General features: G+C 33.7%; 3 protein-coding genes across 5 annotated transcripts; 1 reads left to right on the top strand and 2 right to left on the bottom strand.

Annotated features, from left to right (window-relative positions):
* Nucleotides 1–737: 737 nt before the first annotated feature.
* Nucleotides 738–17,466, bottom strand: LOC108202624 (GDT1-like protein 4). Of its 3 annotated transcripts, none has more exons than XM_064083978.1 (12): nucleotides 17,209–17,466; nucleotides 17,045–17,113; nucleotides 15,728–15,787; nucleotides 15,580–15,627; nucleotides 14,896–14,981; nucleotides 14,744–14,780; nucleotides 14,604–14,648; nucleotides 2,412–2,480; nucleotides 2,287–2,331; nucleotides 2,122–2,183; nucleotides 1,137–1,209; nucleotides 738–1,009 (listed from the first exon to the last, which is right to left on the bottom strand). In XM_064083978.1, exons 1-12 carry the CDS (start codon nucleotides 17,227–17,229, stop codon nucleotides 941–943), a joined length of 684 nt encoding a protein of 227 aa, XP_063940048.1. In that variant the 5' UTR covers nucleotides 17,230–17,466; the 3' UTR covers nucleotides 738–940. The 3 variants fall into 3 exon arrangements, with proteins under 3 accessions (XP_063940048.1, XP_063940047.1, XP_017226597.1); XM_064083977.1 differs by lacking the exons at nucleotides 1,137–1,209; nucleotides 2,122–2,183; nucleotides 2,287–2,331; nucleotides 2,412–2,480 and adding exons at nucleotides 12,798–12,870; nucleotides 13,528–13,589; nucleotides 13,689–13,733; nucleotides 13,822–13,890 and having other exon boundaries at nucleotides 17,209–17,464; XM_017371108.2 differs by lacking the exons at nucleotides 738–1,009; nucleotides 1,137–1,209; nucleotides 2,122–2,183; nucleotides 2,287–2,331; nucleotides 2,412–2,480 and adding exons at nucleotides 12,300–12,668; nucleotides 12,798–12,870; nucleotides 13,528–13,589; nucleotides 13,689–13,733; nucleotides 13,822–13,890 and having other exon boundaries at nucleotides 17,209–17,460.
* On the bottom strand, nucleotides 2,501–4,558 carry LOC135149260 (uncharacterized). The gene is made up of 6 exons (XM_064084458.1): nucleotides 4,553–4,558; nucleotides 4,129–4,296; nucleotides 3,658–3,907; nucleotides 3,407–3,576; nucleotides 3,161–3,310; nucleotides 2,501–2,768 (listed from the first exon to the last, which is right to left on the bottom strand). Exons 1-6 carry the CDS (start codon nucleotides 4,556–4,558, stop codon nucleotides 2,598–2,600), a joined length of 915 nt encoding a protein of 304 aa, XP_063940528.1. The 3' UTR covers nucleotides 2,501–2,597.
* Nucleotides 7,437–11,149, top strand: LOC108200648 (lysine histidine transporter-like 6). The gene is made up of 8 exons (XM_017368869.2): nucleotides 7,437–7,590; nucleotides 7,860–7,996; nucleotides 8,119–8,502; nucleotides 9,441–9,834; nucleotides 9,989–10,094; nucleotides 10,254–10,345; nucleotides 10,439–10,507; nucleotides 10,714–11,149. Exons 1-8 carry the CDS (start codon nucleotides 7,558–7,560, stop codon nucleotides 10,810–10,812), a joined length of 1,314 nt encoding a protein of 437 aa, XP_017224358.1. The 5' UTR covers nucleotides 7,437–7,557; the 3' UTR covers nucleotides 10,813–11,149.
* Nucleotides 17,467–25,655: the final 8,189 nt, after the last annotated feature.

Raw genomic sequence — 25,655 nt, forward strand, 5'->3', positions numbered from 1 at the left:
TTTTATGCTCCTTTCATGTTCCACGAACTTGTACTCGAACTTGTACTCCTGACGAGACTTGTACTCCCTCCGTCTCGTCAGGAAGTTTATGACTTATGTACTGTTTGCACGCATTTTGAATCTCTCATAAAATATAGTTCTATAACGTATTTTTGTTTTATATTTTGAATAAAAGTTTAAACTTCAAACTTTTTTTCAGGAATTTTTCTAGAAAAATATATATAATGTAAGTGTACTTTATAGGAGTATTAAAATGCGTGCCAAAAAATAACGTAAAGAACCTGGTGGGACGGAGGGAGTAATGTTTTAACATGTGATTCTTTTTTCAGGGCACATCAATTATCACACATAAATATTGATAATGAAATTTGAAATTTCGATTGTATAATCCCAGATATTACATTTAAGATATCCGGTTTATTTACATAATAGTCAAAAAAAAAAAAATTTGGCATCCTGACAGCTTAAACAAAACTCTACAAAGCCTATACAGCATGAATAACACCACTCTTTGGACACCATGTTAGAAATGCTCCAAGGTGGCCTTCAAATGCAATATTTTCATATATTTGGAAAGACCTGACGTTAATTTTTCTTATTTTTTTTTAAAAGAAGGAATAACACTACGGTCTACGGCAAGTTTGAAACAATCTTTTAAGTCTGTATACGTATTGGTATAGGAGAGCTTTATATAATTATTACATCTATTAAACCAGCACCGGCTCTAGCTTTCCATGTCGGAGAAAAGTTTAGCTATTGTCAGATAGTCGCAACCACCATCTGATGAAGTCTATAAATACAAGCACATGGAGCATAATTTAAGAGAAGGGAGCACTGTGGCTCCTTCTCTTTGCAGCCACATTCAGCATATGTTGTCATGCTACAATTGTAGAATACATCTAATCTGAATACAATGGTGGGCTGAAATTTTCACATCTCATCACTCCACCGTGGACAAGAAGGATTGGATTCCGAAAACAATGAAGAGAACCCCGCCAGAAAGTGCAATCTGCAGAAGATGTGTACAACTTAGTATTGTTACCAAAACTTGTGCCTGTTTTAATTAGATTAGAAGAAAGAAAAGAGCGATATAAGATGATACAACAAAATATACAAATACAGGTGCGGTTAATTACTAGTTTTTCAGATATTTGTTTCGCCAAGCTTTTGCCTCCCAGGACAGCAGCAGTGGTACACAAGGCATGACCTCTGAAGCAAGAAACAACAATAAATACATTATTACCTAATGAATTATAGGGATCGAGCTTGTGCAATCATAAAAACATGTGTTATAGCTAGACCACTGTTTTTGTGATAAAAATTAGTGATTCAGAACATAAATCTGATAACCTACACTGCTTAAATACTCCTTTAATTGCTTAAACGAAAAACAAGAAAAACAGAGGAATAGGAATGACATGGTTGAGCATTTCCAAGATACCACAATCTTTTATAGAGCAGGTGTGTAAAACCCAATATATCATGATAAATAATATAGATTTTCAGGAGGTCTTTAAATAATATTTACTTCACGGTGTTATAGATATAGATTTTCTCTCACCTGTTTAGCCAAATAAGAAATTCAATGAACAGTCAGCCATCTTACCCTCGATTTTCAGATTCATGAACCCCAGAATTAGTTTCAGTGTCCCGGTACACACTATGTCTATTCTCTAGATTGTGTCTCTAAGGTAGTACGTCTGTGATATACTGATACTCCCTCCGTTTCTTTTTTCTTTTCCTGTTTGTGATGTCGGTAATGTTAATAACATGAGACAAATTATTAATTTACATCTAATCTATAAAACTAAATATAGTCATGAGTGATCTTGTTAGATTCGTATTCACGAGTATTTTAATACAGTGAATTTTTTATATTTAATGCTACTACGAAATGAAAGATATTAACGATTAAAAGTATGTGTTGGCAAACGTGAAAAGTACAAACAGGAAAAGTATTTAGAGACGGAGAGAGTATATTATACAAATAGTGTTCATAGCAATAGAATTGGACTTTTCTCAGGGAGAATATGTACCGGGAACTTGCCAAATGGGCCATATAATAGGAATAAAATTTAGGAAAGTAAAAGAGGAGAGAGAGAGAGAGAGGATGTAATTTACAAGATTCCACCGAGTACAACGCCAAATGGATTTTCATCTGCAGCCAATCCGATAGTCGCTAGCTGCAAAAAATGACATAACATTGTCAACTACGTAAAGAACTGATAAATTAGTGGTTACAAAATATTTAAAATGTCATTAAGCATTTAGATTCCAAGTACAAACCTGGCTCTTGTCACCCCATTCACCAAAAAAGGTAATAGAAAATGCCTGTCCATTGGCATATATATCTTATTAGACAACAAGTACTTGCATGTAACTACAATGAGATATATTTTACAGAATAGTACCTTTAAGAGGATAGGTGAGAAGAGCTGAGTAAGAAAAGGTCGACTCTGCTTTTTCAAATCATCACCACCCTTAAAAACAAAATGCAACGTATATATAATAAGAATAGTGGGATCTTTTTGTTCCAGATAAAGTTGTTTTCATGTTCATACTTACGAATCAGTGCAGATACAGTTTCAAGCTCATGCTTAATAACTGATCGCCATGACTCCTTGCTTATTCTTCTGTATAGTATTTTGAGCATGTTGAAGAACTCCAATTGCATTACCAATCTGACTGTCAGAATCTGTCTTTAGACTGTCTGCAAAGTGCTTGTAACTTTTCAACTCATGGAAAGCTTTGCAAGTTGACACAAATTCCTGTAAAATTAGTAAAAATTACTAAAAGACATTGCACAAAAGGATATAATGATTTTTGAGAAACTGAACGATAGAACTTTGGGAAATTTCCGCAAAGAGTCTAGACAATATATAGTAGGCGAGAAATTCCAAAAAAGGTGGATGTTCTGGTTTTCTCAAACCTGAAGCATATAACATTGGGTTCACTTCTGATAATATAAATAATAAATTAGTTTTTGAGCTAGCGACGCCTGCAGTGGGTCTACCAGCAACGGTTGACTAATTTGGACAGATGTATATCATAAAAGATTGCCACTATATCAGACAAAAAGTAACTGAAATGCACAAGATTGGAGAGTTATGGTTATAACATTGGAGCTTCGGTTAATGATTTTGCAAGATTGCACACTTACTAGAAAGCTAGTTGATACATCTTTCCTGTCCTTGTTTGCTCTATGTAAAATAATAATGGCTTCATCCAGCATCTGTACAATTCCATAATGCAGCTTCGCCAGAAGACTTTCCGTATTTCCTTTTTCTTCAGCCTTTCTGATAGTTACAGCCTGCAGAAGATTAGCAATAATTAACTTGGAATTAGGATGATTTACTAGTAGAATATGTTGTGCCTTCCAGAAGTAAACAAACAGACGGCCTCTAACCTGTGCTTCAGCCAAACATACAAGGCTCAAAACAGAACACACATTTGATGTTGCTTCAGGAGGTCTTTCTTCTGTAATCAACGTAGCTTCGTATTCGGACACAACCTTAGTGGCCAACGAATGATAAATTCCAGCAGCTTTTCTAAATAGTGTGGTAGATTGTACTAGGTCTATAATAGTGAAGAAGAAGTGAGAGACATTTACTATTATAAATATGTTTTCATGTAAACATTGACACTACTTATTCCTACCTTTTGACAGAACTTCTCTCGCCTGTTCACGTAGCATAGCGCCATAGAGGAAACGCATCATAGTGAGCTCATACAGCAAACTATTTGATTGAAAAAACTTGTGACCCTTACAACTGAATAGAGACGAAGCACTAAGAGCACTACTCCACTGTATCTTTAGCCTCGATGCCCACTGATACCGCCACTCCTTTCCACTATGATGAATTAAATTTTCCAATAAAGGCAAGTACTTCTCTAACTTCTGGATTCCCTGATATATTCAAAGAAAATTGAAACACGTTAGTATGACCTACTTCGTGTTGTCAGCTAGTGTTGGAAGACACCAGAACATGCGGATAATAAAACTTTTTGGTCATCGTCTGTATCATGTGGTAATTGTCTGTCGTAACCAAAGGCAATAAAAGTAATTTCGAACATTTTGCAAGTTGTTGTTATCACATTGAGATGCCTAAAACTTAAATTCAAGTATACCTGTTCCAAATGTGAACTCGACCCTCCGAACTTTTCCCTTGCAATAGCCTTTGCAATAATGCTTCCGTCATTTATAAATTCCTCTACTTCTCTGCGTGTGTTGCTCAACTCTTTCAGTCGATCCAGTGTGCAATTGTCATTTGCAGCGTATACACACTCAAACACAATCTGTATACATCAACACCATATAAGTGACTTCATTAATGATGAAGTTGTCTTCTTAATTTATATTTTAATTGGAATATCAATTTTATACCGATAGCTCCTTGCCTAAATTTCAAGATTCAGAACTACACTTCCGCTAATCACATTGAACAGTATCTCTTTACTTCGTTCACCACTGCACTCTGTCGAATTATAATAACCGCATAAGTCCACTTCATAACGATCTAGCTATGGTTTAAAACGCCTGTTTCGTTACTACCTTCATTGCAGCGCTTAATTTCTGCAACAAATGATCATGATTACTTTCAAACAGAATCACTAGAAACATCCGTTCTTTCGCATTTTCTTTTCTCTTGTTCTCCAACTCGATTAAACTAGTTTAATATAGTGGATTCTTCATAGTCTTCGCCTTTTAGGAATTCAAAAATCAATTCAACTCCCACTAATCCCTCTATTATACTCAAAGCTTCTGCTAATGCGCCAATAATTCTCCATTTTTCTATACTCTTGGATGATTTTTGATATGCAGCTTCTGTCCCACTGCCCCAGAGATCCCCGCGCCCAAGTAACCACCATGGAATATATAACATGAGAAATCATATCACAAAAAAGTAGCATAATAATTATCACTCCAACATCCCCTAACCACTTCTTTAAGCTCTTAATTCTGCGATTATTACATAATTTATCATCTATGTTTAACAAAATCCGACCCCGCAAATAACTTTCAAACACGTTTTAATTTCATATTTTAATAGTCCTAACACTAAACTAACAATAGATTGGTAACTTTAAAACTAACAAATAAGTTGCTACCAAAAATCTCGATATTTTCCCTTCTATGTTTAGCAAAATCCAACCCCAAAAGAACCAAAAAACATTGGGATTTCAGATTTTAATAATCGTAACACGAAACTAGCAATATATCTAACCGGATAACTCGAAAAACCAACCAAAAAAGACATTTTGATTTCAAATATTAATAATCGTAACACAAAACTAACAATATATCTAACCAGATAACTCGAAAAACCTAAAAATAAGTTGCTACCAGAAATCTGAATAACTCACTGTCTCGAGAGCAAACTAGAAGTACAAGTTTTGTTGTGCGCAACTGTGGACGGAGACTGTGAGCCTATTTGGTATTTGCCTTTGATATTTATTTTAACCCGTTTTCAATTTTAAACTGAAATAATATATATTTTCATATTTGTGTAATAAGTTGGTTTAATATTAAAAATAAAGCAGAATTAGAAATAAAAGTATGTACCTTTTTATCAGAGTTTTTTATTATTATTTTTTAATAAAATTCAATTTCAATATTAAAATATATATTTTATTAAATTTATTATTATTTTATTAACTTATAAAATCATCTATAATATAAAATCAACCAAATATATAATTTAAACTTTAAGCTGAGCACTTGGTAATAATTTTAATTATGATTTGAGCTCTATATTTTGGTCTTTCGCTCTTTGGAGTTTTATACAGGCCAAAATCTGGTTGGGCTGGGCTAGTTCGTTATGTGATGTCTCTTATTTTATATTTAAAATTGCTAAGTTCCGGTTTTTATTGAGTTTGATTTTGTGATGTTGTTTCTTTTAATCACCGAGATAGATATATTTGGTCCCCTATGGAAATTTTTCATCCCATTATAATTCTGCAATAATTATTGTAAACTCAGTTAACCGAATACTGTTGAGTCTACAAATCAAGTCCGCGAAATTAGATTTAACCGAATATTATAATCTCTAAAGGTTACACGTAGCAAGATAATAAATGATAATCTAAACAATAGCACACACGTCAAAGTTTAAAGATTTAGAAATAGTTAAGAGTTTTGGAAATAGATTAAACAGATAGAATCGATGATAAAAGATCGGATCAACCTAACTATATGTCAATCTATTTATCATTTAGATATCGTTGTTATCTAATTGCGTTCGGATAATTTTCAACTTTATTTATAGTCGTACACATCAATCCATATCCACTGGGGATCGAATCAATCTTGACAGGCTTAACTATATATATACCTTAACCTTGGTAATAAAACGTCATTGTTTTAATTATACTAATTACAAAAGACAAACTTTCTCTTGAGGTGGTGTTTGGCTTAATATCTGTTTTAAGTGAAAAAATCAAAATAAAGTAACGACAATGGAATTGTCGAAAACCAGAGTTGTATTTTTCGTCATCATGATTGTGTTTCTTGCACTAGTGGCAGATGTTGCTGATGCAAAGATGATTTCATATGGTGCATTAAGAGGTGATGGGACAATATGCAACCAGCCTGGAGGTTGTATGGAACCAGACACTCCAGCAAGTCCTTATACCAGAGGTTGTGAGGTGATAAAGAGATGTCGCGGCGGGCCTCCCTCCAAAGAATCTAAGGGAAAACTAAACTGACAGAGGAACATATATATATATATATATATGTAGTTGCCCAGTTTATTTATTTACTTGCTAGGTTTTCAATGTTTCCTTGCTAGTATTATTATAATAATTAATCCTTATCATATATAATGCTTTTTTGAAAAGTGTTCCCAAAGAAAGGACGAAAGATACAGTGTAGGCAGAAAGAAGGCCCTATTTCTTCTTTCAATAATTACTTTGTATACAAAATATTCCTATCTTTTCTGAAAATAATAGCATAGCTACGATTCACCAACCCACAAACTAATTCAAGCCTATGTGGTGTCTTTAAATTTGATCGAGTCAAATTCAAGCCTAAGACATCTTAATCGAATTTTTGTGAATCCTAAATCAGACTAAGTTGAGACCTATTAAAATTTTGTCAAATCGAATTTCGAACTTAGATATTTATATAAATTTGATCGAAGTCGCACTCAAATGTAAATATTTAGTCGAACTTAAACTCCGCTAATTTAGACCCTTGTCATTTCAAGACCTAAAAAGCATGCGCCTGTCCTCATTCCCCCAACACATAAACAAATAGCAGTACTGTTCTTAAATTATTTATGAAGTATCTTTTGACTAATCTTCAGTGTCGATTATCACGTAATTATATATATTGTAGCAATATATTTTATGAAGAAAATTTGACATGCTTTACAAAAGATGAGTGTTTTTATTTTATTGTAAAAGCAGAGGTGACTAATAAAAGAGACCCCTTGTGTCCTGTAACCTTTATTCCATCACGGATCAAACTACTAGTACAAATATATGATGATTGAGTTCATTATACTTCAACTCCAACATTCTAGCTAACCACTCTTTCTTTCTTTCTTTGGTTTCACTATGGTCACTGCAACTTCTCCTAAGTTTCCAAAGGTAATTAGTACGTTCATCATTTTTTGATAATTAAACACACTCGTCCACCCGTCTTCTCCTTGAGAGGGGTCGGGCCATCAAAGTCTTTACGGAATGAAAATGAAATTTGTTTAGGCCTAGCTAAAAAATATTGTACAAGGTTATTAAACTAGTACGGATGTTTATTTGGTACATTTTAAATATTTCGATACTGATATTTCACTAGGCTATCCCCGAATCCTCGAGCTGATACTGATGTTGTTTTCTTTGAACTACTACTTGACATGCAGGAAGTTCCGGCAGATGATCAATGGAAAGATGGACCTCCTCGCGAAGCGAAATGGTGGTACTCAACTTTCCATACTGTCACAGCCATGGTTGGTGCTGGAGTTCTTAGCTTGCCTTATGCCATGGCCTACTTAGGATGGTATATCGATCCTCGACACTTGTCTATGCATAAATAATTTATCTATGAATAAAAGTTCACAGTTCAGGATCCTAAAATATTTTAATTTTTTTTTTTTTTTTGCTTTTTTTGATGTTCTTCAGGGGACCAGGGGCCATGTTTATAATATTATCATGGTGCATCACCTTGTATACAATGTGGCAGATGATCCAGCTGCATGAATGTGTCCCCGGGGTCCGATTTGATCGATACTACAGTCTCAGCCAGTATGCATTTGGGCCAAAGCTAGGGCCATGGATTGTGCTTCCTCAGCAACTTATAGTTCAGGTGGGATGTAACATAGTGTACATGGTCACTGGTGGCAAGTGCCTCAAGAAATTCTTCGAAATCACCTGCACGGATTGCACTAGGCTCAGACAGTCCTACTGGATTTGCATCTTTGGATCCATCCATTTTGTTCTCTCACAGCTTCCTGATTTTAACTCTGTTGCTGCTGTTTCACTGGCAGCCGCCATCATGTCTCTCAGGTGTCTTAAAGTTCTTGATCAATAAATCTTGCTTAAGCATCCGTTTAGGTGTCTGCTTAATCCGCTTTTTAGAATACTAGTAGAATGGTATAAACATACTCCTGTTTTCTCAATTTTTCTGTGATGTGGGAATTAAAAGATGTTTTAGGTCCAGGAGATGCATGGTCAAACTCATGTAGGTAGTGAGTCTGAGATAATGAATTCAGAATCTTGAAATTTGGTCCAGCTCTGGTAGACTGGTACCATAAGAATCAGGCAATAGCACACAAACAAATAGACAGTGTATTTTGATCAGTCTTTTTCATAGAAAACGCAGCTTTAGAGATGCAACTACATGCAAAAGGTCGAGGAGACTCGAAGTTTTAAATTTATGTGATAAGTTATTCTATCAAATATTCAAATTCCCATGAATGATGGGAATGATTACACAGAGCACTCGACTCTCTTAGTAACTGAATTTTTTAAATAATAGTTTTATCACGTGAAAAGTAAAAAAGTGGGGCCTCCGTCACATGGTTCGAAACTCACCTGCTCCGGACGCTCATCCGAGTTGAAGAGACGGCGGGAAAATTTCGCCAAAAGAGATCATGTCTCAACTCGTGCGTATCACAGAGAGTTCCCGTCTACTAAATCATATCGCTCGTTAATCTGATTCACATACGTGTGTCGGGTATGGAAATAGTCGGCAAGTTTCTAAACAAAAATCCTAGACAGGTTAGGGTGTCATGTAATACGTTTTTTCACCAAAAAAGCGTTACTGCACAGGGCACGCGACTTCTGGATTGACATGATTCCGAGTCTCATTCTTATTGTACCCTCTGTTTCTGAAGTAGTCATTGGAGCATGATTTTCTAATTTTTAATTTAAGTGTGCAAATTTCTGGGTTAATTAGTTCATAACAAACCAGTTTAACAAATTGATCATGGACTATGCTGCAGCTATTCGACTATAGCATGGGTAGGAAGCATAGCTCACGGCCGTGTCGAAAACGTGAGCTACGCATACAAAAGCACCAGTGGAGCTGATTCGGTTTTCAGGGTCTTCAACGCATTAGGCCAGATCGCATTTGCGTTTGCAGGCCATGCCGTGACACTGGAGATTCAGGCCACAATTCCATCTACTCCAGAGAAGCCCTCAAGAATTCCTATGTTTAAAGGAGCTCTTGCTGCCTATTTTGTAAATGCAATCTGTTATGCCCCCGTTGCTTTTATTGGATACTGGGCATTCGGCCAAGATGTCGAAGACAATGTCATCGTCGGACTTCATAAGCCGGCCTGGCTCATTGTTGCTGCTAACTTGATGGTGGTCATCCATGTCATTGGCAGCTACCAAGTAATGTTTCTTCTGCTAAAGTACTGATTTTGTCTCGGAATCAGAGGATCATTTAAATATTACGCAGTAGTTGGTATATTAGAATAACTCAAGTCTGAAATTATCTGAGAATCACTGCAAAAATGCTTATCTAACTAGTCATGCTTTTGTGTAGGTTTTCGCGATGCCAGTGTTCGACTTGGCAGAGAGAGGCATGACTAAGAAGTTCAATGTTCCGCCAGGAATCTTACTCAGACTCGTCGTTCGTTCTGCTTACGTTGGTGAGCCCCTAGTTCTGTTTCCAACAAGGTTCACTAACACATGACAAGTTCTTACGTCATGCTCCCTCTCCCTCTATCCCCTAGGTTGTTTATTTTGGGCGACAGAAAATTTTAAAAATTATATTTCATATGCACCTTAAAATTTTGGGTATTTTGCAGCCATGACTTTGTTCATTGGTGTCACTTTCCCATTCTTTGGGGATCTTCTTGGTTTTTTCGGGGGATTTGGCTTTGCTCCCACATCTTACTTCGTAAGTTTCATTCTCCATTACCACTTATCATTACCTACATATTTTAGTCAAGATCTGAATCATGATACTAATGTTTCGATGCATGAATTTCAGCTACCATGCATTATATGGCTGACAATCAAGAAACCTAAGAGATTCAGTGCATCCTGGCTCATCAATTGGGTAAGCAACTTGTTATAACATAGCATAAGATCCATTCGGGACCTTCCTCTAACACCTTAAAATATAAGATAGATTGATTCTCAACATGATATCAGATGGGGGCCAGTGATCCACTCTTCAACCCAAAAAATGAGATTTCGAGTGAGGGGTAGTGTTGAAATATTGACTAGTGGCACATACTAATCCAACTATCTTGGTCCTGACAGGCCTGCATAATCATAGGAGTGTTCGTGATGATTGCATCGACGATTGGCGGCCTGAGGAACATCATTGCAGACTCATCCACCTACGAGTTCTACTCATGATTCAGTGATTATCTTGATGCTTGCATGTGTACAAGTAACAAGTCTACATGCTAAATCCACTATGAGACATTATTATTATGATTTAACACCATAGTAAGTGAGTGTGGAGGACATAATGTTCTTCTACATAAGACTAGTCAGTTGCTTCACTTTCTTCTCACCACACTATCACTTTCAGAAAAATAGGTGTTTTGTTGTAAAGCTTTCGCTTTGATTTTACTTCAAGTGTTAGTTGTGTTGTGTTGTGCATCAGGCTGAGAAACTGAGGATGTTTTTCCTGGTTTACGCAAGCCATGATGCAACCGTGATGTATAATTATGTAAACGATTTGAATTTAGTGGGTGTTTGGGTGGGCTTTTTAGCCCCGTTTCTGAAGTTTTAAGTTAAAGCACTTATTCATACGGTTTGTGTAAAAAGTCGAAAAACACTTATAAAAAGTTAGTATTCTTAGCTTTTGTTTTATTAAATCTACTTTTCTCCCAGACACTTTAATCACTTATAAGTCTTAACTAACTTCTAACTTCTACTTCATTTTTTTTATTTTAAACCAGAAGCACTTATTTTAAGCTCACCTAAACGGTCCCCAGTTTGCTCGATTATTTTTGCGATACCTAGCATTTTATTTTGTCAAACGAGCCTGTATGTTCGTACCTAATCGAAAGAAAAAGGAGAAATGTATATTTTAATTTGCTTAGCAAGAATTAGTGTAAAGGTTGCGGAAATTGAGCACCATGGAAATTAGAAAGTGATCATGTGGTACGGTGGTTGAACCATGATTCTTCGATTCTGGACTAAAATATTCTTAACACTAGTGAAAAATTTACACCTTTTTAGCATTCTACCAACTCCAAATTCACTTTCCACTAACCTGATAAACAAAAGACCAGCGAGCTAATAAGCACTTATTCTCCCTTTCTAGACCATTACTTTAAAGTATAAGAGCTTACTTGTGCCTATATGAATTGTGAGATCACATGCCTTAACATATAAATTCTTACTCTCCCTTTGTGTACCATTATCTCAAACTACAAGGGCTTTATGAAATGTAAGGGGTTATTTGCTAATTTGCTCTCACAGTTAAAAGCAAAAGGTTCTTTTCGTCCTTTAACCCAATTATAAATTGATTTTTATGCTCCACGAACGTTGAATGTTTTAACATGTGATTTCTTTTTTCAGGGCACATCAGTTATCACACATAAACATTGATAATGAAATTTGAAATTTCGATTGTATAATCCCAGATATTACATTTAAGATATCCAGTTTATTTACATAATAGTCAAAAAAAAAAAAAAACGCATCCTGACAGCTTAAACAGAACTCTACAAAGCCTATACAGCATGAAAAACCCCACTCTTTGGACACCAATACACCATGTTAGAAATGCTCTAAGGTGGCCTTCACATGCAATATTTTCATATATTTGGAAAGACCTGACGTTAATTTTTTTAATTTTTTTTTTAAAGAAGGAATAACACTACGGCAAGTTTGAAACAATCTTCCAAGTCTGTATACATATTGGTATAGGAGAGCTTTATATGATTATTACATCTACTAATCTTTCGCTGGCTCTAGCTTTCCATGTCGGAGAAAAGTTTAGCTATTGTCAGATAGTCGCAACCACCATCTGATGAAGTCTATAAATACAAGCACATGGAGCATGATTTAAGAGAAGGTAGCACTGTGGCTCCTCCTCTTTGCAGCCACATTCAGCATATGTTGTCATGCTACAATTGTAGAATACATCTAATCTGAATACAATGGTGGGCTGAAATTACCACATCTCATCACTCCACCGTGGACAAGAAGGATTGGATTCCGAAAACAATGAAGAGAACCCCGCCGGAAAGTGCAATCTGCAGAAGATGTGTACAACTTAGTATTGATACCAAAACTTGTGCCTGTTTTAGTTAGATTAGAAGGAAGAAAAGAGCGATATATAAGATGATACAACAAAATATACAGATACAGGTGCGGTTAATTACTAGTTTTTCAGATATCTGTTTCGCCAAGCTTTTGCCTCCCAGGACAGCAGCAGTGGTACACAAGGCATGACCTCTGAAGCAAGAAACAACAACTAATACATTATTTCCTTATGAATTAAAGGGATCGTGCTTGTGCAATCATAAAACAGTGTGTTATAGCTAGATCACTGTTTTTGTGATAAGAATTAGTGATTCAGAACATAAAGCTGATAATCTATACTGCAAGTAAATGATTTAATTGCTTAAACAAAAATCAAGAAAAACAGAGAATTAGGAATGACATTGTTGAGCATTTCCAAGATACCACGAACTTCTATAGAGCAGGTGTGTAAAACCCAATAAATCGTGATACATTATAATTACAGATTTACTTGAGGTCTTAATATTAAAAATATATACTTCACATTGATATAGTCTTATAGTTATAAGTTTCTCCCACCTGTTTAGCCAAATATGAAATTCAGTGAACAGACAGCCATCTTACCCTCAATTTCAGATTCATGAACCCCAGATTAGTTTCAGTGTCCCGGTATACACTATCTCTATTCTCTAGATTGTGTCTTTAAGGTAGTACTTTTGTGATATACTGATATATTATATAAATAGTTTTGATAGCAATAGAATTGGACTTTTCTCAGGAGAATATGTCCCGGAAGTTGCCAAATGGGCCATATAATAAGAGTAGAATTTAGGGAAGTAAAAAAGTCTCGAGAGAGAGAATGTAGTTTACAAGATTCCACCGAGTACAACGCCAAATGGATTTTCATCTGCAGCCAATCCGATAGTCGCTAGCTGCAAAAAAAGACATAACATTGTCAACTAAAAAACTGATTAATTAGTAGTTACAAAGTATTTAAAATGTTATTAAGCATTTAGATTCCAAGTACAAACCTGGCTCTTGTCACCCCATTCACCAAAAAAGGTAATAGAAAATGCCTGTCCGTTGGCATATATATCTTATTAGATAACAAGTACTTGCATGTAACTACAATCAAATTCAGAGATATATTTTACAGAATAGTACCTTTAAGAGGATAGGTGAGAAAAGCTGAGTAAGAAAAGGTCGACTCTGCTTTTTCAAATCATCACCACCCTTAAAAACAAAACGCAACGTATATATAATAAGACAATTGTCTGGACATCCATCATTACGTACACCCAAAGTAAGGTATTAACAAAACTGACATTCATTCAGTAGACAAATAAAACTTTACTAAAGTTACATTTAAAATAGGCTACGAGAACTATCACCAATTTTAAAACTTTCATTGAATAATATTAAAAAAATACATGAATGTAATGCAACCAATTACAAAGATTTTCTTGATGTTAATAATCATTCATGTTTGTGCAACCACAAGGAGTTTGCAGATGGAAATCATCAAGAATCGTAGTAATTCAGAGGAAACCAGCACCAATGATAACAAACAATAAAAATCAACAAGTCTAAAGGGTCACAGAAAAGTTGTATTTTAGAGGAAAAAGAAACTAAGGAAAAGCATGAGAACCAGAAAACTTGACGATCTTGATTAATTATTCAAAACACGATTGTATAACTCTTTTTTTTTGCCAGTTTTAGTATAAAGAGAGGGATCAGATGTTAAGAGGCAAGTAAATTTCTAATAAAAAATGGTAATGCTCATCTGCAGAAATTTAAACACTGTTCACACACACATGAAGCGGCTAAAACTCAAACCATCATCCTCTTGTTACCAAGAGCAGCAGAGTATCGACTAGGCTAACATGCCAGTGCCAAGATGATAATAATTAACTATATTTATTTAATCCTGTAGTTTTGGGCATTACCTTGCCATTTTGTTTGGCTGATCCATTTGTTTTAAAGTTAGCATCCTACACAATATAACCAAGGTAATGTCAGAAAATGCAATTCAACCAAGGCAATGTAGAGGGGAAAAAAGCACTCTGAAGAAGAAGAGGAAATGGACCAGTTCTGCTTCAACTTCAGCAAATTCTTCAGCCTCCCTATTCGCAAAACAAAAATGGACGAATTCCTTTAAAAGTAAATAACTTTTGCAATACAAAGTATCTGCACTGTATAATAGCCAATAAAAAAACGAATGAACAATAACGTAGTTACCCTTCTTTGAATGCATCCCACAAGGACCATAGCCCAAATCCGAAAAATAATAATGTTGTTATATGATGAGTAAGTTGTCGAGGAATCTGCACAAGTCACAATTAAACATACATATGACGTCGTAAACTTTAAAGTGACAAATAGTAATGTGATATCGTCTATAATGATTACTCAATCATAGATCAGTTGTAGAATTGAGATTCTTCATATCAGGTCAATATAATTTCTACTGAGACTGAAGTTACTTGTACAACTCATAATTATGCCCAAGTACTTTGATGTGAATAAGAGACAAAAAATGGCCCCGCAAATGCCAGTAATGTTCTACTGAAAATGTTTTGTTAACAGGCATTTGTATATATTCCAAAGGTTCTTTTTTTTTGGTTTGGGGGGGACAATAGAGCATTCTGTCTTGGGCATAATTGAACTTAAATAAATATGTGGGCGCATATATATAAATATACATATAAACTGACATACCTAACTCCAAAGGATTAATAGAAGTAGGATTCTCATTTAACCGTTATGATTTCCAAGCTATCACTAAGGTCTAAGCATGATGAATGATGGATCTAGGTTGTAGATTGGAATTTCAGTGCTATTGCCTGCTTCCTCTAAAACATGTGTCAAAATTGATCCATCGAATATAGGAGCTCTGGTCATAAGATGTAATACTAGTCTTACCAAATTTGGAGCAGCCCATCCAAGAAGCACTGAAAGAATAGTCATTACCTAGAGACATCAAACAAGTTGAGTTGGTTGCAAAGCTTTAGAATAGTGTCATAGATACTTAAGAAAACAAAACAATGAAGCTACGACAGAAACCACTGACAAGTAAAGCAGACAAGCAGCCGACCAATACGAGTTTCCTAGGATATCGCATCGCCAAGATCTGTGCCAAAGACATATATGTCAGATAAAGGAAGTCCATGTTCTTATTCATGCAAGTAATACTTAAAAGTTCGTCATTTGTTTCAAAAGATAACAGTGAGTATATAAGCAGCACAGTGTACAAAATAGTTGATAATACGAAAACAACAACATCGTCCGCTTAAATTGATGTCTTAGAGCGCTTTATCATTGCCAGTAAATGCATATAATTTCTGCAGCTAAACCATCCAACTTGACAAGGCAAACGCCCATCCAAGGATATCCCTAGAGATTGTGCAGAATATTTCAAAGAAGATTCATGTTATACGCTCTGGGATTAAGTCATCGCCAATAAATCATGGATCCAATTACGAACCAACAAGCAACAACTGAAATAAATGTAGAATCTTGGAGAGAGACGTTAAACATTGAAAACCATTGTTTGTGTCATTTTCCCTTTTATCAAGGGAAAGCAACTAAAGAACTAGGTTCAAGTGCACCTAGTAAAAGAAGTTTCTCATAGAAAGTTGGAGTAGACCATATCATTGTAAAGCGTAACAATTGATAACTTAGTTGTTTTAGCTGGAAGAACAAAGTGTTTACAGCTGTCGAGTCATTGTTATAAACAAAATTTTAAGATAAGAACGAGGAGAAGCTCTTCAACTCAAGTGCGCAACAAAACACATCAAATAGATCAACGAACAGAAATAAACAACAAACAAATTACCATCACATGACAGCTCAATATTACGTCAATGCAGCTAGAATTAAATTTAACCAACTTCTTCATACCGCATGGTACACATGTATCATTTATACTGCAGCATAAATTTGTCGAATTTATCAGACATATTTCTATAAATTACTCCTCTCAATTAATGCCTCGCAGTAAAACTCCATTTCAATTAATTGCCAAAACAAATTTCCCCAATTAAGTAATGCCGGAAACAAACAGTACGATGCAAAACAATTGAGAAAGAATAATATATCAAAAACATTACGCTATAACGGATGTCAGAGTTTAAGCTACCAGACGTCGATCTCGCTAACACACACAAGAACCTCATCTGAGGAAAATATGCCATTATTCAGCAATTAGCACTCTATTGAACTAAAGGTACACATTCGACAATTTATCAAACCCCAACACATATATGAAGAATTACTCAAATTTAAAAAACAAACGCACCGATCTAGCATTGAATAACATCAAAAAATCATGTAAATCCACCAATAACGATCAATATAACAAAAGCAAAAAAAAAAAAAATTTACTCACTGCAGCTGCGAAAAAAGTCTTGTCTCCAATCTCAGATAGCACAGTCATGGCAAGAGATTTAGTAAAACCCTATTATAAATCCACAATCAAAAATCAAAACAATCAAAAATTCAATAATTCGAGATCACGAAATTAAAATAATTAACGGTGACTTGGAAACTTACTTGTACCACAGAGTGACTCATTTTCAGACAGGGGAGAAGAGACAAGATGAACTAGATTTATGGGAAGATCAAAGTGTGTTAGATTATATAACAGATAGTTTAGTATCTGTTATATAAACACGTAGAGAGAGAGGGGTTTTGGTTTTTCTGTTGGGCTGCAGCTGATTTGCTAACTAACTATATGTGGAATCTCTTAATCTCAATACAAAACTGAAAGTGTTATACGGTAGCGCGTGGCGGGTGGTTGTAAACGAATATAATTTTTGGGTTCTTGTGCTATTTTTGGGTGGTTGTAATTATGCAAGTCTTCTTACAATTCTACTATTTTTTAAAAATAATTATGAATATCCCGTGCAACTTTATATTTTTGTAAAGATATATTTTAGGTCAATTAAGTTAACTTCGGAAATCCTACACCTTTGAGCGACTGCTCCGTCGATTCTTCTTTGAGAACTTATTCTGCCGATTTTATATAATCAGCGATGTCTTTTCATCTGAGCAGTCATCATCCGCGATGATTCTTCTTTGAGAATTTATTCTGCCGATTTTATATAATCAGTGATGTCTTTTCATCTGAGCAGTCATCATCAATCGTGGAGTATAATCAATCGGTGATGGACATACAATAAATTGATAGGATTGATTTTATTTTTTTGACGTGAATGGATAGGGGTTGATTTTGTGGTTGTTTCTAGTTGATTTTATGGTCGATTTCATGATATTTGTATTTTTCGACTTTTGCAAGTATTTGCAACTTTTATGTAATTAAATTTAATTTTCAACAACTTTTTAAAAATTTCATTTGTGATTGCATATATGATTGTAGCAGTTGCAAATGCAGCTACCGTATTTTTGCAAAAAAATATTTAAAAAATAAAATTTTGCAATTTTTATTTAATAGATAATATTTTTGTAAATATATTTTTACACAAGAACTTTCTAAACCTAGATATTTAAGAAACACTTTTTATTTATATTTAGAAATTTTCAAGTGGAAGTAAGCTTTTTAGAAAGCGCCACACGCCACAAGGTGAATCATCTCCACAGTCCACTCCAAGCTTTTTCAGAGCGTGCGAAACACGTGTTTTGTAGTTATGATTATAGAAAATATTCATATGCCGTATACTTTATTATTGTCGGATCATCATTAAGTATCAGAGAAATATAAATTAGTTTTATCGATTAATAATTTAATAGGAGTATAGTTTTGTCCTTGTCCATTAGTCAATGATAACATTGTTAATACCGCCACACAGTAATATTTACACACAACACTCCGTTCTTTATATTTTTTAACAATGACTTCGAACTTTCTCACTTTTGTTACACAATCGATCTATCTTTTTTATATTCATATCATGATAGATTTAATTTTAATTTGTTAAGATCAAATGTAGTTCACTTGATTGGGTTGTTGCTTGGAAAATATTCATAAAATTGTTTTGCGAATTGTTGAGAGAGCAGTATTAAATTAAATTAAATCAACCACCATTCTATTTGTTACGATTTAAAAGGCAAAGCATGTTTTAACATTTTTAAATGATAAACCTAAGAAACTAGTGCAGTATCAACGAGAATGAAATCAAGAATAATTATTATCCTATTCTTAATGGTCCTTTTTATATAAGCGAATCCAATGCCAATTTTATGGTGCCTAGTGCATTGCATCATTATTCATTTGGAAAGGATTATATTGAGAAACAGCTTTTGCAGAATTGCATCTCATGCTTTTATCTCTTTCTTCAAATTCTACTTCAATTTTAGCCTCTTTTAATTCCCCAATTTAGAAATAAGCATAAATTTAATAATTTCATTATCCGGTGCGCTATCAAAGAATAATAGAATAAATAAGCACTACTGAAGAATATTATTTGAAAAATGGTAAAAACTATAAAATAATATAATATCTCAGTATAATTTTCAAATATAAAACATAATTTGCATCTTTTATGCTCTAAATTAAATACAAGTCGGTATTGCATAAAAGAATAAAATTTTACTTATAAGAACATCTTCATATCGTGTAAGACTCTTTGATAAAAATAATTAATCCATAATAAAAATAAAAAATATGGAAATTACGTATAAAAAATGTCAACTCTCTAATAAGACATTTCTTTTGTCTATTATTTTTGCAAAATCATATGAGAGAATCTTTAACGAGGTTGGCTTATGAAAGAATTTTATGAGAGAATCAATATTAACAATACTATCGGAATATAAGAGTGAATTCTTCAGCTTCTTCAATATATTTTTTAAACAAATAGTTAATTTCAAATTATAAAAATATCTAAAAATTAGTGATACACTATGGAGGCTCTCTAAAATCTTCTTCCATCTTTTTTTTCCAAAACATTTCTAAATATTCTTAATTTATTGTTTTCTACTTTTTCATCAATAAATTAATTACTAACATCTTTTTAAAAGAAATTAAGAAAAAAGAAGAGTGTGTCAGAGGAACTCCAAGAGACCATCTCCTGCATGTAATGCACTCATGTGGACGAAAATAGGAATTTAGCTCAAAAAACCTAAACTCCAATCATTCTCCTTAATAATCTTAGGGAAGAGAAAAATGAATTTCCTATTTTAGAGATAAAAGCAAATTCCATATCATCCTCCCTCATTTTCATTCACTTTTCATCTATCCCATCAAAGTAAAACCAATAAAACATTAATTTTAAATATAGAAGATTATCATAAGGAATACAGTTAATATAAAAATAAAAAAATAATTTATTTAATTATATTTTAAATAATTAGGAGTAATGTTTTACTATATACGAGGGATCGAAATAGGATTTGTCCTCCCAGATCCACTTGGAGAACAAGTGACAGTGGTTATGCTGGATATAGGGTCCAACAGGTAGCTCAGAATATTGGACCTGGGCTGGCTCGTAACGTAGGCCACTGGACCCTATAGCTTTTCTACCCTTTCTTTACGAGTAATTCTTTTTAGCTCACACGAACTGCTTTTGAGACCCGAGTACTCCATAGACTAACACGAGAACTCAAACATGGATCTCATGTATTTAAATTTCTGCTGGTTGTTTAATACAGAAACCTTTTTGATATATAAATAGTATCCTGTAATTTTCGTCCGTATACCTTCTTAACCATGAGGGCAACTAAACATAGATTTAGGAAGGTAAGTGGGGACAAGTACTCCGGTGTCCCGACCCTGAATCCGTCTCTGGATAGGATGATAAAATCAAAATTAATTTAATATATTCAAAAATAAATACGATATTACATGAACATGTTGCTTAAAATTGTATATGCTTTTGATTGTATTTAGGTACTTTGTATATATAGGGCAAAAAAAAAAAGATGAAAGCGTGTAAAACTAATGTAACTACAGAAGTATGTTGCTTGAGACATGTAGTCTCCAAATTCTACATTACCAGGTCAACAATTATTTAGAATTGTACTATCGAATCAGCTAACTAAATAATATGTGAAACACTGAACTACATCTTTCATATTTATTCAAGAGCAAATCAAATAAAAAAACTCCCAACGAGTTTAGGGATAATTAGGCTCGAACTGATGAGTTCTATCACATCAAGGTGACACTCTACCGCTGAATTATATCTCTTATCAAAATATGAACGGAAATTTAATTAAAATGTTAAAAATTGAGGACACAATATATCATAATATTACAAGTCATGATAATAACTTTTCTCTCCGTTCTACGAGCTTCTTTAACCAGCACGTTCTTGAATAAATAAATCCTTGACTTAATTTCCATCACAAAAGAAGTTGGTGAATGTTAAATGAGCATAGCTTCTAAAAAAATTGGTGAATTTTAAATAATTATAATTTATGAATATATAATTATAATATAATATTATAAATAAAAAATCATACTATTTAAAATATCAAGAAAAGGAAAGGGGCCTCGGATAAAATGGGACGACACTTGAATTTGGTCTCACATTCTCGGCACACAAGTTCAATGCTGATGGTAAAATGGATGTTATTTGGTCTCACATTCTCGGCGCACAAGTCTAAGCACAAGTTCAATGCTGATGGTAAAATGGATGTTATTTGGTCTCACATTCTCGGCGCACAAGTCTAAGCACAAGTTCAATGCTGATGGTAAAATAGATGTTATTGTTATAATATAACACCCAAGCAAAAAAATCAACTCCAATAATATGCTAAACTTGAATGTAAAATAGTAAAATGTTATACTTGGTGCTAAATATAGAACCAAATATAAATGGTGTTATAACTGACACATAAACATACAAGTGACAAAATACATTAATAAAGAAATAGTGACAAATATAGTTATGTAATTTAAGATTTTGTAATTAGAATATAGTTTTATTTGGATATGTTTGATATTATTTTGCACATGTCATCGGATCATAAGTTTTATTTTAACACCAAAAATCATTTCTTGTTTTAAATTATAACAATAGCTACATTTGTTTTTAATATCACCATTGAACTTTCTCTAAAACATCGTTTTGGAGTGTATTTCACTCCAATCTGCCATGTAAAATCGGAGGGGACGAAAAATTTAGAGACAGGTCCAAAAAACTCTGAGCGGCAGGGCACCGGGCACCTAGCGTACGAGTCTCGCAATAAGTGTCTGCGTCATACACTTTATTTATTTGAGCCATTTCTGGAATATGTTCTGTTTTATCACCAGGCTTCGTACAATATCTTATGATGCAAAACCTTGTTTCAAGAAAACCCCTTTACTGCCAATCCAACAGCTTTCAATCCTCTGCTAACATATTACTACTCGGTTCTTGTTTGGACGCAACTCAAATAATGTGCAATTTCGCATATCCATGTGAATGAACATACTATAGGATGGTTTGGATAAATTTAAAAAAAAATGTTTTTGACTTACAGTAGAGGAATGAATTAGAAATGTTAAGTAAATTAAGATTTATAAGCGACTAAATTATTTGAGAAACAAGTAGAAGTTCCGGAAAAAAGTTAGCATTCATATGTTTTTATAAGTGCTTCTGACTTTTTACACAAACGAGTAAAAAAAAAACTGATTTTTTATAAAAAGAAACTGAAAGCTCGTGTTGCCAAACAGGCGCTATATCTAAGAGTCCTCGTAATCTCGTCTTATTCGTTAAATGATTCTCGTTTCAAACCGAGATGAATATTTAGTTTTCGTTTCAAATTTTGTTGCTCTAGCATCAGACCATTAAATATTTAACATGATGATAATCTAATAATAATGAAAACGAGTGGTCTTAAGACCGTAAACGAACCGAGTTATTTGTTAAGCAATTTCGACTCGACTCGATAAAAACTTGACTTGACTCGTTAACGAGCTCGAGTTCGAACAAATAATAATGTTTGATAGGTTTAACAAGTCGAAGTTCGACTCGACTCGTTAAATATTCGGACTCGATTTCGACTGGACTCGTCATTATAAAAATATGCATTAAAAAAGAGAGAAATTTTAATTTTAATTTTGATTTTAGACTTTAGTTTTAGCTTTTTATTTTCAATTTTATAATTAAAATTTTTAAATTTTAAATTGTGTGCTAAACAGACAAAACGAATTGTTGAAATTTGAAAAAATAGAAATTTCATTGACTAGCTCGGTATCGACTCGGTTCGATTTGTTAAAAACTCGAACTCGACTCGGGTTTTAACAAACTCGAGTTTGAACTAGAAAAGAAGACCGATTAGTTTATCGAATTTGGCCCGACTCGAAATAAAAAACTCAGACTCAAACTCAAACTCGGTTTTTACCTCGAATCAGCTCGGTTTGTTCATCACCCTCATCCCGTCATTCTAAATAAACCCAAGATCCCAGTCTCCATAACTCGATGAATTCCGTAGAGCACAAATAAACCTATACTGCGCCTATAGATTTTTCTTACAACTCTCACACCACAATTCTTATCAAATCTAATCACCATCCCATCATATTTACGCTACCTGTAAGAATCTCTCCTCCCTATGCGACCTTATTCTTACACATATGCATACTCCCTCCGTCCCAATCAATTCTATACAGTTTCCTTTTTGGGATGTCCCATCATTTCTATACATTCCCAAAAAAGCAACTTTTTATAATATAAAACACTACTACACCCACTACATGCTCCCACTATCTCCATTTTATAATAATAAAAAAACTATTACACCCACTATCTTCCTCCACTAACTCAAATCTATTATTAAAAAAATATGGGTCCCACCACTTTATCCACTTTCCATTTAACTTTACTCATTTCTTACACTTTTTCTTGGTTTCCGTGTCCAATCCCAATGTATATAACTCACTGGGACGGAGGGAGTAATAAAGTACTCCCTCTGTCCCTCTCATTTTTTTATAGTTACTATTTTGGGATGTCCCTCTCATTTCTTTATGTTATTATAAATAGTAAGTTTTTCATAGGTCCCACCACTTTATCCACTTTTCATCTAAGTTTACTCATTTTTTATACATTGTCTTGGTCTCCGTGTCCCCCTCCAATGTAAACAATTGAAGGGGACGGAGGGAGTACTCACAATTACACACACCATTACTGTTGCAGATACTGCCACAAAATAAGCACACACTTCTAGAGAAAGAAAAAATAAAATACACTCAATAAACAAAAGACTAAGTGGGTGTTTGGGCCAGGTTAAAAACCCCGCTTCTGGAGTTTTAAGTTAGAAACACTTATTCGTATCGATTGTGTAAAAAGTCGAGAAGCACTTATAAGAAGTTAGGAGTCTTAGCTTTTGTTTCATAATTTCTACTTTTTTCTCAAACACTTTAAATCACTTATAAATTTGAACTAATTCTAATTTCTACTTCACTTTTTCTAGTTTAAGTAAGAAGCATTTATTTTAAGATCACACAAACGGCCCCTAAATCCTTTTTTATAACCCTGCCCTGCGAGAGAAGGAATCAGAGTATTAGTAATCCTACTAGTAGTATAGGATACAGGCTTAGCTAGGGAAAAATAGTCACAGGACTGATGAATGAGAGAGATGGTCTGGGAGAGAGAGTTTGTATGTGTGATACTCCCATACTCCAACACACACTTGCTACTCTCAACTGGCCTCGGGAGGCTTATTTTTCTTACTAATTCCAATTTTAGAAAGGTTTTGATTTTCACCTCTGGGGTATATTTCTATCTGATACCGTGAATTAATCATGTAGTTTAGACTTGAATCTTTTGATACGAAACAAACTTAGACTGCCTACCTCAACTTTATCGTTACATAGGTCGGTTAAATTAGATCGGTAAGATATTACGTAAAATTTATTTAATCAGGAACTCATTTTGGTCACTAATATGATATTATTATTTTAAGTTATTATAAATAAAATATATTATTTTTATATAATAATTGAAGACGTGACATTTGTTATATATCTGTAATGGTTCAACAAATACAATCATTCATTAGAGTTTGACTAAAATTATGGAGTTGATTCATTGTAATTTGACTAAAATTATGGAGTTGATAATAGCAGAATATGAATCGTGTGATATTTTTATGAGAATATTTATTTTTTATTCTAATATATCAACGCGCTTTTTAATTAGTGGTTCTCATAATTAATTCTAACAGTATCAGGTTAGTTATATATAATGTCTTAAATTATAGTTTAAGAAATATATCATAAGAATCTAGTCATTTTGGAAACAATAATATTGTTTTTGGTTAGTATTAATAAACTTGGAAAAAATGAAATTAAATAAAATAGGAATATACATAATTATTTATTAATTTTATTACCTTTTCAATTTCATTTACTACACTCTATAGTAGAAATAACACCCCAAATTTGAGAAAGGATGTTTCACAATTTGTTTTTAAATCTTATCATATGAATTTTGCACTTGTATCGTTTTTTTCTTCGTAACTTTCTTTCTACATCCATAACATTCATTTATCTTTAAACCTTCACTCCACTCCATTCCTCCCAACCAAATACAATATAAGGATTCAATTTTTATTCCTCGTAACGAGTTAATGACTAACTCATTTCTTATTTGTATTTTAATGATTAAGCATTTTATCCATTATCTTCTTGTTAATATAGTTTGAATTTAGTACTATAATAATAATAATAAATGCGTTATTGTTGGTTTTCGAGGCATAAAACACAATGGAAACAATATTTAAAACGTGAAAAATTCAAAATTTTCGAAATCCGCCGCAGGATTCATGCAAAAAACAATATTTAATTTGTAGTTCAGATATTTATCTTGAGAAGCTTTTACGAATTGGATGTCTGGTGGTGATCCTAACTTTAATCAATCACCATGTATCCCGCTACGGACAATCTACACTCCAAAAGTATCCACCCGAAAGCTCAAATCAAGGAGACAGTGTACTAGCACCAAAACAAACCATTCTTTAGCTCTCTCACATACATATGAATATTAGGGTTAATAATCAATTGAGTTATCACAGCGGGTTCAATATATCAAGTGGGTCACCGAATGGAAAACGGT

This window comes from Daucus carota, chromosome 9 (assembly GCF_001625215.2).
Source record: "Daucus carota subsp. sativus chromosome 9, DH1 v3.0, whole genome shotgun sequence".
Taxonomy (NCBI): domain Eukaryota; kingdom Viridiplantae; phylum Streptophyta; class Magnoliopsida; order Apiales; family Apiaceae; genus Daucus; species Daucus carota.

Excerpts from the sequence above, each read along its gene's own strand:
- LOC135149260 (XM_064084458.1), bottom strand. Across the intron at positions 3,908-4,128 it reads CGAGTTCACATTTGGAACAG|GGAATCCAGAAGTTAGAGAA; the intron begins GTATACTTGAAT and ends TGAATATATCAG. Across the intron at positions 3,577-3,657 it reads GAGAGAAGTTCTGTCAAAAG|ACCTAGTACAATCTACCACA; the intron begins GTAGGAATAAGT and ends TCACTATTATAG.
- LOC108202624 (XM_064083978.1), bottom strand. The coding sequence starts at position 17,229 with ATGAGTCACTCTGTGGTACAA. Across the intron at positions 2,332-2,411 it reads TCTCACCTATCCTCTTAAAG|GCATTTTCTATTACCTTTTT; the intron begins GTACTATTCTGT and ends GCCAATGGACAG. Across the intron at positions 1,010-1,136 it reads AACAAATATCTGAAAAACTA|ATTGCACTTTCTGGCGGGGT; the intron begins GTAATTAACCGC and ends CATCTTCTGCAG.
- LOC108200648 (XM_017368869.2), top strand. The coding sequence starts at position 7,558 with ATGGTCACTGCAACTTCTCCTAAGTTTCCAAAG. Across the intron at positions 7,997-8,118 it reads GCCATGGCCTACTTAGGATG|GGGACCAGGGGCCATGTTTA; the intron begins GTATATCGATCC and ends GATGTTCTTCAG. Across the intron at positions 10,346-10,438 it reads TTGCTCCCACATCTTACTTC|CTACCATGCATTATATGGCT; the intron begins GTAAGTTTCATT and ends CATGAATTTCAG.